The sequence below is a fragment of the Sminthopsis crassicaudata genome, chromosome 4 (assembly GCF_048593235.1).
Source record: "Sminthopsis crassicaudata isolate SCR6 chromosome 4, ASM4859323v1, whole genome shotgun sequence".
Taxonomy (NCBI): Eukaryota; Metazoa; Chordata; class Mammalia; order Dasyuromorphia; family Dasyuridae; genus Sminthopsis; species Sminthopsis crassicaudata.
This window is the reverse complement of record NC_133620.1, coordinates 14,031,760-14,044,933: the sequence shown is the minus strand read 5'-3', so window position 1 is coordinate 14,044,933 and position 13,174 is coordinate 14,031,760. Positions and strand designations below refer to the sequence as shown.

The following is a 13,174-nucleotide window of genomic DNA, read 5'->3' as shown; positions in this document are numbered from 1 at the left end:
ACTCCTATTTGTGGAAGTTGTTTTTTAATACCTTGACCCATCACAGTAATTTCCCATTATACCAGCTCTGCATCCAACACTGATTTGGAAGAAAGAAAACAACATAAAACATGTTAAAACATGTTCCACTTTCTAAATCCATGGTCTACTCCCTATTCCAGTTCTGCTGAGCCAAAGGAAGTGTAGGGGTTTTGTTGGTTTGTTTCCACCATTAGGATAGTATGGCTTTTCAATGGAGTTGTTTCAGTTGCATTCTTTTCTTGATAGAATTTATTCTGGATATAAATGAGCACAATCAGAGATTGTTTTTTACAATTATTTCTGTATAAGTCCTTGCTCTAGGGGAAAGAGGAATAGATGTGGACCAAAAGGCTTGGATGACTGAATTCTTTTGTAAGTTCCCTTGACATCTGTTTCCTTATATGTGAAATGACAATAACTTCTATACTAAGCTTTTATATTTCTATAATAATTTAAGGTTTACATAACATTTTTAAGTCATTTTATCCTCCCAAAAGCCCTTTGAGGCAAGTACAATATATATTATGATTATTTCCATTTTTCAGGAGAGGAAACAGACTGAAAGAGGTTACTAATCTACCCAAAAACATATATTATAGGCAATGTCTGAGGCAGAATTTTAATCTCTCTCTCTCTCTCTCTCTCTCTGTCGCTCTCGCTCTTGCTCTCTCTCTCATTCCCTTTTTTCCTCCCTCCCTCCTTTCCTCCCTACCTCTCTTTCTCTGTCTCTCTCTGTCTCTCTCTTTCTCTCTCTCTCTCTCTCTCTCTCTCTCTCTCTCTCTCTCTCTCTCTCTCTCTCTCTCTCTCTCTCTCTCTCTGTCTCTCTCTCTGTCTCTCTTTGTCTTTCTCTCACTGTCTCTCCCTCCCCCTTCTCTCCCTATCTCTCTGTATCTCAGAATTTCTTGCCACTCCACAGTGGGCTGGATTTTTAATGTCACAAAAATTTTCAGAAGTTTTTGGAGAACAAGTTTCTGAATGAAACCATTTATGTTGCCAACATCCCCACTGAATTATACAATAAGGTCCCCTTTTCTGGAAAAGGTACCGGAAAATAAACGTATCACATTTCTCCCTTGTGGTATTCCTAATCCACAAGGGATTGGTTGTTTTGACTACATTTTAATTTTTGTGTAATTAAAACTTCCAGCCCCAGCTCAATTTAATTAACTTGACTTGCTATCCGATAAGTTTGCTGCCTAGCTGTAATTGGACTGCTGTTTATAATAAATCTTCATTTATGCCGGGTCCAAGAGTGGAAAATTGAGAAGAGTTTAAATTTGAACTGTTTAACAAATATGTATTTAAAAAAAAACAAAAAAAAAAAAACTTTGCTTTCATTGAAGCAAATCTCACTAAGGAATTTAAAATTAAATCGAGTCTATCCCTGAAATTTTAAAAAATCACCCCACCATCACCTCTATGAATGATAGCTAAATCCTTTCTACTTCCTTATCAATGGGCACATTCTTATAGTCTTCCAGATGCTCCTTCATCTAACTAAACCTTCTGAGAAATGGGATTTATTTCCTCTTCATTTCTCAAGTTTTTTATAAAGAATTTCCCAGAATGCCCTCTGGTTTACATTAATCCATCAAATATGTATTAGCTTCCTCTGCGGTGTCAGGCTCCATGATGATCAGTGGGGATACAAAAACAAAAGCAAAGCAGTTCCTGCTCCCAAAGACCTGCTATTCTGTTGGGGTTATACGAGTACCCCGATAAGAAGGGACAGTGTAATTTGAGGAGTGAGAACATTCACAGACGCTTTCTTGGAGAGGCGACATTAATTATCACTTCTGTGCCACAGATTGTCATATCTACTTATCCAGCCTTGTGTTCCCTTTTGGCGTCCAGTAGATCTCCAACAGCTTCAGAGCTATATTAAGCTGGCTATGATCTTCTTGTCCTGCACTCATCATATCCAACATTGTCTTCCTGATCTCTCCCCCAACCTCTCTCTTTTCCAAGCATCCTAGTTCCTGTCAACAAATACCCCCTTCCCCGTTTCCTATGCTTGTAATATTGGCCTCAGTTTCAAAGTCTTATCCTCCTTCCCCAGAAGCGCTCTGTTGCCAGGACCTCTCTATTTACCTTCAGAACATTTCTACCAGACAGACCCTTCTTCCCTCTGACCCTGCCACTAAGTGGGGCAGGATTTTGTCACCCCGATTGCCATAGTCCGCTGCCTTGGCTTCCTTCCACTCCTTGCTCCCCGGGCAGCCTATCCTGTGCTACCCCTATCAACGTGATCTTCACAAACACAAGCCTGACCCATCATCTCACTGGGTCTTGACACCCACCAGGATCAAGCATCAAATCCACTGTTTGATGTTCAAACTTGCTTTGAGCCCTCCTGCACATCTTTGCAGTTTTCTGATATCTTTCACGCCTCACCACTTAGTCTGTGCTCCAGTTACACCGGCCTCCTTCGTGTTCCCCCAGAAGACTTTTTAGCTCCTTTTTCTGGGCCTTTTTCCCAGCTATCAGCCATGCATGGATGACTTTCCCTCTTCATGTCTACTTCCTGCTTCCCCCTGGCATCTTTCAAGTCTGTGCCCTCTCTAGGAAGCCTTTCCCTGTCCCTCTTCATTCCAGAACTCTTCTTCTGTCACTTATTTTTACTTGATCCTTTAGGTAGTTTGTTTCTATGCCATGGTTTGTATGCTGTCTACCCCATTCTCTTTTGTGCTCCTGGAGAACAGAGACTGTCTCTTACCTTCATTTTTTAACTCCAAGGCTTGGGCCAGATGTCTGGCAAGGCGTATTGGTAGGGCATTTAGATGGCGCAGTGGATAGAGCACCAGCCCTGAAATCAGGAGGAACTGAGTTCAAATCTAGCTTCAGACACTTAACACTTTCTTGCTGTGTGACCCTGAGCAAGTCACTTGACCCAATTGCCTCAGGGGAAAAATGTTTATTGGTTCAGTCACTGACATCAATATAAACTGAGGTCTGAAAAAAGAAAGGGGGAGAGTTGGGGCTTCATTCTGTCCATGAACTTGCCCAACTCAAAGATCCAGGTAATATTTGTAATGCATAATCTCAGAGCAGTGAGTATTCCAGTAACTTAATTGACTCCATTTCAGGCAGGATAAATGGGATCTGTGTATAAGACATAAAAATGGAGATTTTCAATAGGCAGTTGGTGATACCAGACTGAACGATGAGCGCTGGGTGGGTAGATTTGGGGATTATTTTAATGGAGCTGATAATTGAAACCATGAGATCTGATGAGAGCCCTGTTGGTTGGCGACAGATGGAGAATGATCATGCAAAGGCAGCTGGAGCTCTAGAATAGATGGGAGAAAGAGAGCGGTTCCCCAAGACAGGAGAGAAAGGCATGAGGCGGAGTGTTCTCCAGTGTTCAAAGTAGCTGAGATGTATCAGCCATTCTGCATCAGTTGGCACTGGGTGCAGTCCTACCTCCAAGGCCACAAGCATTATTAACATGTCTCTTCCGCTCTAGATGTGGTTGAGGAAATAGAAGCTACAAATACAGAGATCCCAGCATTTGGGTGAGAACATGAAGAAAAATATTAGACTCGAGTTTACAGGGATGGCGTCAGGTTCGACTGAATTGATCTTTGAGGATGGGGACAACTTGACATGTTTTTTGGGTAACTGAGAGAAACCTGGTGAATAAAAAGTGATTGAAGTTTGGGGAAAAAACAAAGATTTGGGGAATAGGCCAAGTTATTGAGGATGCGGAAGGGCATACATAGGTAGATGGTGCAAGAAGAGGAGTTGGCCGTGACAACGGGAAGAGTGTCTGGTACCAGGATTGAATTCTGGAAGATGGGGCTTCCTGGCTCCATGCCCAGCACTCCATCAAGGCTGGAGGACAATGTTTGTAATGGAGATTGTGCTCTAGAATTTGAGGGAGAAAAGTGAGGCTGGAGTTAGACAGAAGGGACAGGAAGAAGGACATAGACAGAAGGATAGGACTTGAGTCCAAGCCTTGCTCTCACGCTCAGTTGTCAGTGTGGCTTTGGGGAAGCCACTTTGCCTCAGTCTCCTTGTCTGTAAAACAAATGTTGGACTAAACAGTCGATGAGTCTGTTCCACATGTAGATCTGTGACCCTCTGTGATGGCCCAGGAGGGTTTGGGGGAGGGAAAGGATGAGCCTGAACAAGGTGGGAGCATAGGACGGTTGAAGAGTACAACTTCAAAGCTTAGAAATGTAATTATACAGAAAATAATAACTGATTCTAATGAAGACCTTCCAGATTCTTTACATTTATTGTCTTACCTAATCCTAACCACAACCCTGAGGGAAGTCTTTCTGAGCCCTATTTTGCAGATGAGAAGACTGAGGCAGACAAAGTGGTTAATGATTTGTCCTGAGTTACACTACTAGGGTCTGATATGAGGGTCTGCCTCCATGTTCAACACTCTCTCCACTATGGTGGAAGTAGAAAACCAGGGATTTGATGATCCAAAGGCCAGAACTTTGGGGGGGGGGTAATGGATTACTCAAGCATTATGGTGCCCAAAATAAAAGCAGAGATTGGTGTGGACTCTGAGCCAGGGCCACCCTGTCTGGGAAAGGAGGGAGAATGCCCAGGGGTCTGCTGCCAGGACCTGGATGAGGAGCTTAGATGGGGGGAGGGCACATCAGAGGAGGAAGCTTGCTCCAGGATGTTGGCCAGTGGAGAGTCTGTCTGGAAGGTGGACGCTTGGGGAAGAGGGAGTTCTCACTGTGCTCATTTGACAGGTTGTGTAAACAAAATGGGAACTTCCTGAACATGTGTACATACGCACATCTCGGGACCCTCGAAACTTCCATGTTTCCCAGTCTGTGTGCTGCTTAGTGTCCTCCCTTCTGCTAGCTTAGCTCCCCTTGCAGTGGGGCTACCAGCCGGCACATCAGATGAGCATTTTGGTTTTTTTCGTCAGCTCCATGACCAACGACCTCCCTATGCATCCCCACTCCCATTTCCTCTTCCCTTTTCTCTTTGCTTTGAATTCCACCTCTCTCTCTATCCATCAATCATGCCTCTTGGGGCCTTGTGGGAAATGTGTTTCATAGTCCGATTGGGCTGTTGACTCAGAACACTCGAAAATGGAGGCTTTCCCCCATGTCACCCCTGTTCGAATCTGTAGGAGCTAAAACTGGAGCTGATTCCCAGATCTCCCCAGCACTCGGAGAGAGGGCCTGGTCTGGCCAAACGGGATGGTTTCCATGCTGGTGCCCGGCTCTTGTTCTCTGGCTCAGTTTGTTTTGCTTGATTGAGGTTTCCCATTTTTGTCACATGATTGCCTCCATTTCATGCCCCGATCGCTCTTCATCCCACTCCGAACTCTGTGATTACTCCATTGGCCCTGGCAGATTTGCTGACGGCAGCTGCTTTCCCAATAAACAGCAGAGTAGTTGGCAATGGAAAATCCATCCAGTAGAAGCAGGCAGCTTTCCTTTCTGTTGCCGGCTCCTCTGAGTGTTAAAAAGCAGAGGTTTCCAGCATATAACTTTAAATTGACTGTTATGTAAATTAAAAATAATGAGCTGCTGAAGTGTACTCAGCTTCATTGTCTGACATGAAATGTGGGATTTTTTTTTGGAGAAGAACACCTATTTCTCATGTTTATCTACTCACCCTGAAACTCAAGTGAAAGAGGAGACGGCCAGGAGCTCAGCGCTTTCCCTGCTCCAAGACCTCTGCCCAACAGAAGACAACTTAGAAAGTCAGATGGAAAGACGGAACACAAATTTGAGAAGAATCCATCTCTCCCTCTCTCTCCTCCAGGTTAATCTAACACAGGATTTTTTCACCTTTCCTAAATTCTAGACTCCTTTGGCATCCTGTTGAAGCCACGGATCTCTTCTCGGAATCATAATGTGAAATACATTAAATAAAATACAGACAATTACAAAGGAAACCAATTGTATTGAAATAAAGCTATCAAAACCCACAAAGTTCCCAGAGTGCAATGCAAGAGTCCCTGTTCTTATCCCCATAGTGTTGATGGAATGGTCCCTCTTTTATGGGGAAAAGCAAGATCACACATTTAGTATCAAACCCATGATGTAATTGAGATGGCTTCAACAATCTGGGTTCAAGTCTTGCCTCACACTGCTAGACTGCTTTTCAGTATTTCCAAAAGTTTTTATGAAATAGGGAGATATTCCACTTCAACAATCACTAAGCTACTGATTCTGAATCTCTCTTGTCTGGTCTATTGCATTGATCTGTTTCTGTATTCTTCAATCAATACTAGGTTGCTTTGATGATTGCTACTTGATTATATAGTTTGAGATCTAGAAGTCCTATTCTTCCTTCATTCCTATTGTTTTTTATCATTTCCCCTGATAATTCATTTACTATTTTTTCAAAGTTTATAGCATTTTTATAATTATTATTTTAGTTATATATTTGTTATATAGAACACTTATATAATAATTAATTATACATTAATTTTAGTAGTATAATTTTTTATTACATTGATTAGACCCATCTACAAGCATTGGATATTCCTTTAGCTATTATTTAAATTGTTCTTTATTTTTTTAAGGAATGTTTTATAACTGAATATATAAAAAAAAAAATTGTTTGTTTTTGGAGGTTGATCCCCAGATAGTTTAAGTATTTTGTAGTTATTCATTGGATTTTTTTTTCTATCATTTCTTATTGTGTTTCATTATTATGTAGAAATACTATTGATTTTTTTTTTTAAATTAATTTTGTAGTTCATGACTTTCCTGGAGCTACTAATTGACTTAATATCTTCACTGAAAACCTGGATTATGTAAACAGGGAATCATTGCCAATAAGAATTCTTGACCAAGAATAGTGAACAGCATTAGTTCTGTTTTATTTTACCATTTCTTCAGGAGCGGCGGCAAGTCTAGATCTCTCTGCTTTCATCTTTGTATGGAATTTCCAGTATGGAAATTCCCGCTATTGATGGACATCTGCAATTTATTTTTAGTTCAGAAACGGCCTTTATCATTCAATGGTTATATCACTTACCCAGAGTCATAGTAATAGTATGTGTCAGAGGAAATATTTAAACTTAGATGTTCTTGTCTCCAAGGCCATCCTTCTATTATATAAAACAAAAGGATGTTCATTTCCTCATGTCTACTTCAGTTACATTTTGCTTTGCTGCAAAAACTTTTTTTAGAATTTGATGTGTAAGGGTCACTATATTGATTTTAAGACCTACAATCTGAATAGAACTTAGAGGAGATTATTGGAATGTAGCATCACAAAAGTTAATTAAATACCATAAAAAACAATAAATAAATAAATAAATGAATGAATGAATGAATGAATAAATACTATAAAAAGTCACCTGATGGTGTTCACATGATTTGAACTTTTTCTATATGATCCCTTTCAAATTAAGTGACTACATTCCTGGCTGTTTGGGTATATTTCGAAGGATTGAAGAAATCCTATTGGATTTGATTTTTTATATATTCTTATTTATTCCCCTAAACAGATAACAAATTTGTATTTTTACATGCCTTTGTTTAACCCCCAAACAGATAAACAATCAGATATTGTATGGAAGAAGCCATCAAAATGCATCTGCCATTATCAAGACAGCCCCAACCAAGGTCAAGTTGGTTTTCATAAGGTAAGCCAAAGATTTTTTATTTCCCTGAACTTCCTCAGATTTCTTTTGGGAAGCCTTCATTATTGATGTACTTATCTGGCTGGTCTACTCAGATTGGAGCCCATTTTGTCTATTTGTTGGCAGTGCTGGTTGAGTGAAAAGTACAGGACTTTGTATGAAGGACACCTAGATGCAAGTCACATCATCTTTTGTTTTCTTATGGGGCAAAATGGAAAAAACCCATCCCTGTGTCCTTGAAAATGAGATGCCTCATAAACCTTTAGTGCAATTGAAAAATGAGTCACTATTAATGCTGATCTGCATAAGGCTTTAATATTTCCCTCTAAGGTCTCATATCCTTTCTCCTCCTCCTCATTCTTCCTATTGTCCTTCTATGGACAAATCCTTCCTTATCCAGACAATGGGGGCAAGACAAAGGAGAACCAAGAAAACTCCTTTTAGCTTTGTGTTAATTACTCTAGTCAATGATCTGTTTGGGGAGAAATCACCCAAATTGGTCAGAATTGGTGTTTTGGAGCACATAATTTATCTGTGCTCCATTCTTCCTTCTTCCAAGCTCCTTGATGACCAGATCATAGAGTTAGGGCAAGAGGAGAACAGCCTTGAGTGTCTTAGTGTCTTAAGTGTCTTAGAATCTAACCTCCCTCATTTAGAGGAACTAATGAGGGTGGACTGACTGTTCATGGGCAGAGCTGCTATTCAATCCAGTTCTCTTGACTCCAAATTTTATTTTATTTTTCCATGCTTATCCATAAAAGTAAATCAGAAGTTAGGGTAATATTTTTAATTCATCTGTATATTTGTGATATCGCTGACTTTTCTCCCCAGATAGAATGGAGGTTCTTTGAGATCAAGAACCATAGCATCTTCTGGTTGTGTAATTGTAGAATTGGGAGGTACCTTAGGGGCCATTTGGATTAACTCATGCTTGTATAGCAATTAGGAACAAGTAGACCTCCCTTGTTGTTTCAAGATTTTTTGTTTGTTTGTTTGTTTGTTTGTTTTTTCCAATGAATGGGAGCCATTGTGCTCTGAGACAGACCATTTTACAACAGCTTTCATTTTTAGGGGGGCAGCTAGATAGAGTGCCAGACCTGGTGTCAGGAAGATGAATCTTCCCAAGTTCAAATCCAAACTCAGACATTTACTAACTGAGTGATCCTGTGCAAGTCACTTAACCCTTTTCCCTCAGTTTCTTTATCTATAAAATGAGCTGGAGAAGTAAATGGCAAACCACTCCAATATCTCTGCTAAGGAAACCCTACGTGGGTCAAAGAGAATCAAACATGACTAAAAACTATTATACAACAAAAAAAGCTTCCATTTATCCCTGCTGCTTCTATTGTGGGAAATTGCTGCTAATTCTGTGGGAAACTCGACCGCTTATCTTCAACCACAAATAACTTGCCCTTGAGTCTCAGCTTTTATATTTAATCAGTCTAAGGAAGATAATTCTCTTCTTCAATACTCATCCTCTATATGTACTGTTGAGATAATAAGGCGTGTCTTACCAAGAGCATATGTGAGTATAGTATTAATATATTTGATCTTTAAAATGCTATATAATTAGGAGCTGTGGTTATTACTATTAATAATTGACTTGTTATTTAAAATATTTGTTACTAATTTGTTAGCTCAGAATGTCAATGGGTAAGAGTTCTGAATTAGTTGGGACAACCTGAGTTCAAATCCTGCTTTGCAAATTGTCAGCCTCAGTTTCCTGATCCATAAAATGGAGTTAATAATAATACCCAGGGGCAGCTAGGTGGCCCAGTGGATAGAGCACCAGCCTTGAATTCAGGAGGACCTGAGTTCAAATGTGGTCTCAGACACTTAACACTTCCTAGCTGTGTGACCCTGGGCAAGTCATTTAACCCCAGCCTCAAAAAATAATAATAATAATAATAATAACACCCAGAATTGTCATGAGATAACAGTTGAACAGTACTTTCTAAATCTTAAAGCAATAATAGTTATTATTATTTGCAATTAAATAGTGTCTTAGTTGGATATCTTGAGTTGATGTCAAGTGCAGCACTAAACTCAAAAGCAATATTGCAATGGAGGATGTGTTCTTGCAGGTACCAGTAATCTGGCTGGGTTGGATCAAGAACCTTGAAAAGGACCAGCCTTTTTATATTTGCACATCACTTTACATAGAGGAATGGCCATAAATGCTGCCTCTATTTTTTGGGAAACTTATTAGACTAGAAAGGACTTTGGATGTAATCTGTATTGTGTGCCATTCTCTGTATGTGGTGAGAAGGCAGCAATATGTGCAAAAAATCAAATGATCCCTAGTCTCAATGTGGTTACATTCTAATGGGGGAAATAACAAGTACCTAAAAACATGACTAATGTGGAAAGATGTATTGCATGACTGAATATGTATAAATTTTATCAAATTGCTTTCCTTCTCAATATGGGCAGTGGGGAGAGGAAGAAGGGAGATCATTTGAAACTCCAAACTTTTTAAAAAAACAAATGTGAAAAAAAATTTTTTTACATATGGAGGCTAATAAATAAATCAATGTCCATGTAACTCTTCTCAAAAAACTGCATGTATTAGAGAAATCTGAAATTCAATATTTTAAAAATTGAACTCATTTCCCTCCTACTTCCCAATATTCAAAACCTCTCCAATTCTGTTTAAATTATCACCAGCCTCCAACATCTCTTATGTTTGTTATTATGGCTTCTCTCCACATAAAAAATCAAGTGCCAAATCTAGCCATTTCTATTTTCAGGACATCACTCACATCCATCACCTTGTTTCCACAGCCAAAACCACCAGTTTAATTCAGACTTCATCATTTTTCACTCAGATTAGGTCAATGCTCTTAAGTTTCTTCACCACCTTACTTCGTTCTATGTCATTGTTGCTAAAGTGATTTTCCTTTTAAGCACAGTATTATGTGACTGCCATAACTAACTAGCTCTCACAGTTTCCTCTTGCTTCTCCCCTAAAGTAAAGATCTTCACTTTAGCTTTCGAACTCAACATAAGCTGGTCCCAACTGATCCACAAAGTATTTCCTTCTTCATTCTGTGATCCCACCCAACTGGGTCTCACTCTGTTAAAGGCAACACAGAATCCCTCCATCTCTCCCCCAATAAAAACCCCAAGAAAAATGAAATTTAAAAATAACTATTACTCTTTTCATCTGAATCAGATATATCAGTTACATTTTTCATCCTAAGTCCTTTGGGATCATTTTGAATCATTGTATTTCAGAGAATAGTTAAGTCCTTCACCATTAATCACCAAACATTGTTGCTTTGTACTGTGTACAATGTTCTCCTGGTTCTGCTCATTTCACTTTGCATCAGTTCATGGAAGTCTTCCCAGGTTTTTCTCAAATCATCCTGCTCATCATTTTGTATAACATTGTACTATTCTGTTACAAATATGCACCACAATTTGTACATTCATTACTCAATTGAATGGTACTCCATCAATTTCCAATTCTTTGTCATGACAAAAAGGACTGCTTCAAATATTTTGTTACCCAGAGGTCCCATTTTTTTTCTTTGATCTACTTGGGCTACAGACCTTGCAGTGGTATTGCTGGGTCGAGTGGTAGTTATGCAGAGTTTTATAACCCTTTGGGTCTAGTTCCAAATTGTTCTCCAGAATGGTTGGATCAGTTTACAACTTCACCATTCCTTTGTTGGTATTCTCACCTTCATACATCCCCTCTAACTTTTGTCATTATCCTTTTCTATTGTATTAGATGATCTGGTAGATGTGAGGTGACACACATTTTCAAAAGATTTTTTTTATTTGCATTTTCTTTAATTTCTTTAATTAATTTAATTTAAATTTAATTAATTTAATATTGATTAAATTTTTTTTAAGATAATTTTTATTTCTTCTGAAAATTGCCTGATCATATCCTTTGACCATTTATCAATTGGGGGATAACTTCTATTTTTTTATAAATAACTCAGCTTGGGGCAGCTAGGTGGCGCAGTGGATAGAGCACCAGCCTTGAATTCAGAAGGACCTGAGTTCAAATGTGATCTCAGACACTTAACAGTTCCTAGCTGTGTGACCCTGGGCAAGTCACTTAACCCCAGCCTCAGGGAAAAAAAAAAAAAAGACCAGATATAAATAAATCAGCTCTCTATATTTTTGAAAAATGAGACTTTTGTCAGAGAAATTTGTTGTAAATTCCCCCCCCACCACCACACACACACATAATTAGTTTCCTGCTCTCCTTCTAAGCCTTTACCCGCAAATAGGATTTTATTTTTTAAAAACATGTAAAAATAGTTTTCAACATTCATTTTTGTAAGATTTGTGTTCCAATTTTGTCTTGTTGCTCCTTTACCTTCCCCCTCTCCAAGACAGCAAGCCATCTGATACAGGTTAACTATGTGCAATTTTCCTTATCCTTCGAGGGAGGGGATTTGGTAACTGGTTTTTGTTTTTCTTTTTACCTGCCTTTATATCTCCAGGACTTAGTGCAGCCTCTGACACATAATAAATGTTTTTCATTATTATGCTATTCTATTGCAGCTATGTCTTTATCTTCTAAACTCAGACCATCGCTGGGAGGACCTAAGCCACTAGGCTCTGTCCTCCCTGAGTCTTTTCTCTTTTCCTCACTACCTTGCACCTTGTTCCTTTTCTACCTCTTTCTCTAGTAACAGAAAAAAAATTAATTTTATCATTGCCTCAAAAGAAAAAAATTGTCAATTTTCTGCTCTCTTTTTCCAGTAATCCTTATTTTGGACACCACGACTCCCTGTGTTGGCTATCTTGTCTTGTGTCCCCCATTAGAGTAAAAGCTCTTTGGAGGCAATGACTGTCTTTCTTTTTCTTTGTATAACTAATCCCTTGCATCAGATTGGGTACATAGAACATGTTTAGTAGATACTTGTTTTTTGTTCCTTATTTTATTTTATTTTATTTTATTTTTACCGATAATCATTACAGTAGAGAATATCCATCTATGCAGCACTTTACATTTTCCCCCAAATAGCCACAACTTAAAAAAGAGCTTTTATTACAGTTTTTCCAGTGGAACATGTCATACAAAATTAATTATCACTTCTATCCCATTGGACTTCAGTTTTCTCCCATAGTAAATGAAAAAGTTAGGCTTAGTGATCCCTAAGGATCCTTCCAAATCAAAATAGTCTTTGATTCCATGAGTTCCAGTGACTCATTACTTTCTTTTTTCTATCTCAGAGAGTTTTTATAACTTCTAAAATATTCTGTTATTTTGAACTCTGGCTATTTACACTTCTGTAGCTTTTTGGAAGTAGGACTTTTTATATTTATAAAGAAATAATTCACTAAGGAAATAAATGTTCTATAATGGACTGCTTGGTATCTAGGGCAGAAGGTGGGGGGAAGGAGGGGAAAATACAAGGCTATGCAAGGATCAGTGTTGAAAAATTATCTATGCATATGTTTGGGGGGGGAAAGCTTTATTAAAAAAAGGAAATAAATGTTCTCTACATGTCTGATGTGTCATATCAAAGTCATAAGATAGTTTCCTGGGAGCAGAATTTCTTCTTTAGGACTCAAAGATCCACTTGTTCTCAGAAGGTGGCCAACCCA

The 13,174-nt window shown here is 38.8% G+C and overlaps 1 protein-coding gene across 1 annotated transcript in view; it reads left to right on the top strand.

The window, feature by feature from the left end:
• PATJ (PATJ crumbs cell polarity complex component) overlaps positions 1–13,174 on the top strand; it is a 335,316-nt gene that overhangs the window by 228,134 nt on the left and 94,008 nt on the right. The window contains 1 exon segment of the mRNA XM_074265778.1: positions 7,512–7,603. Within this exon segment, the coding sequence (XP_074121879.1) occupies positions 7,512–7,603 (92 nt within the window).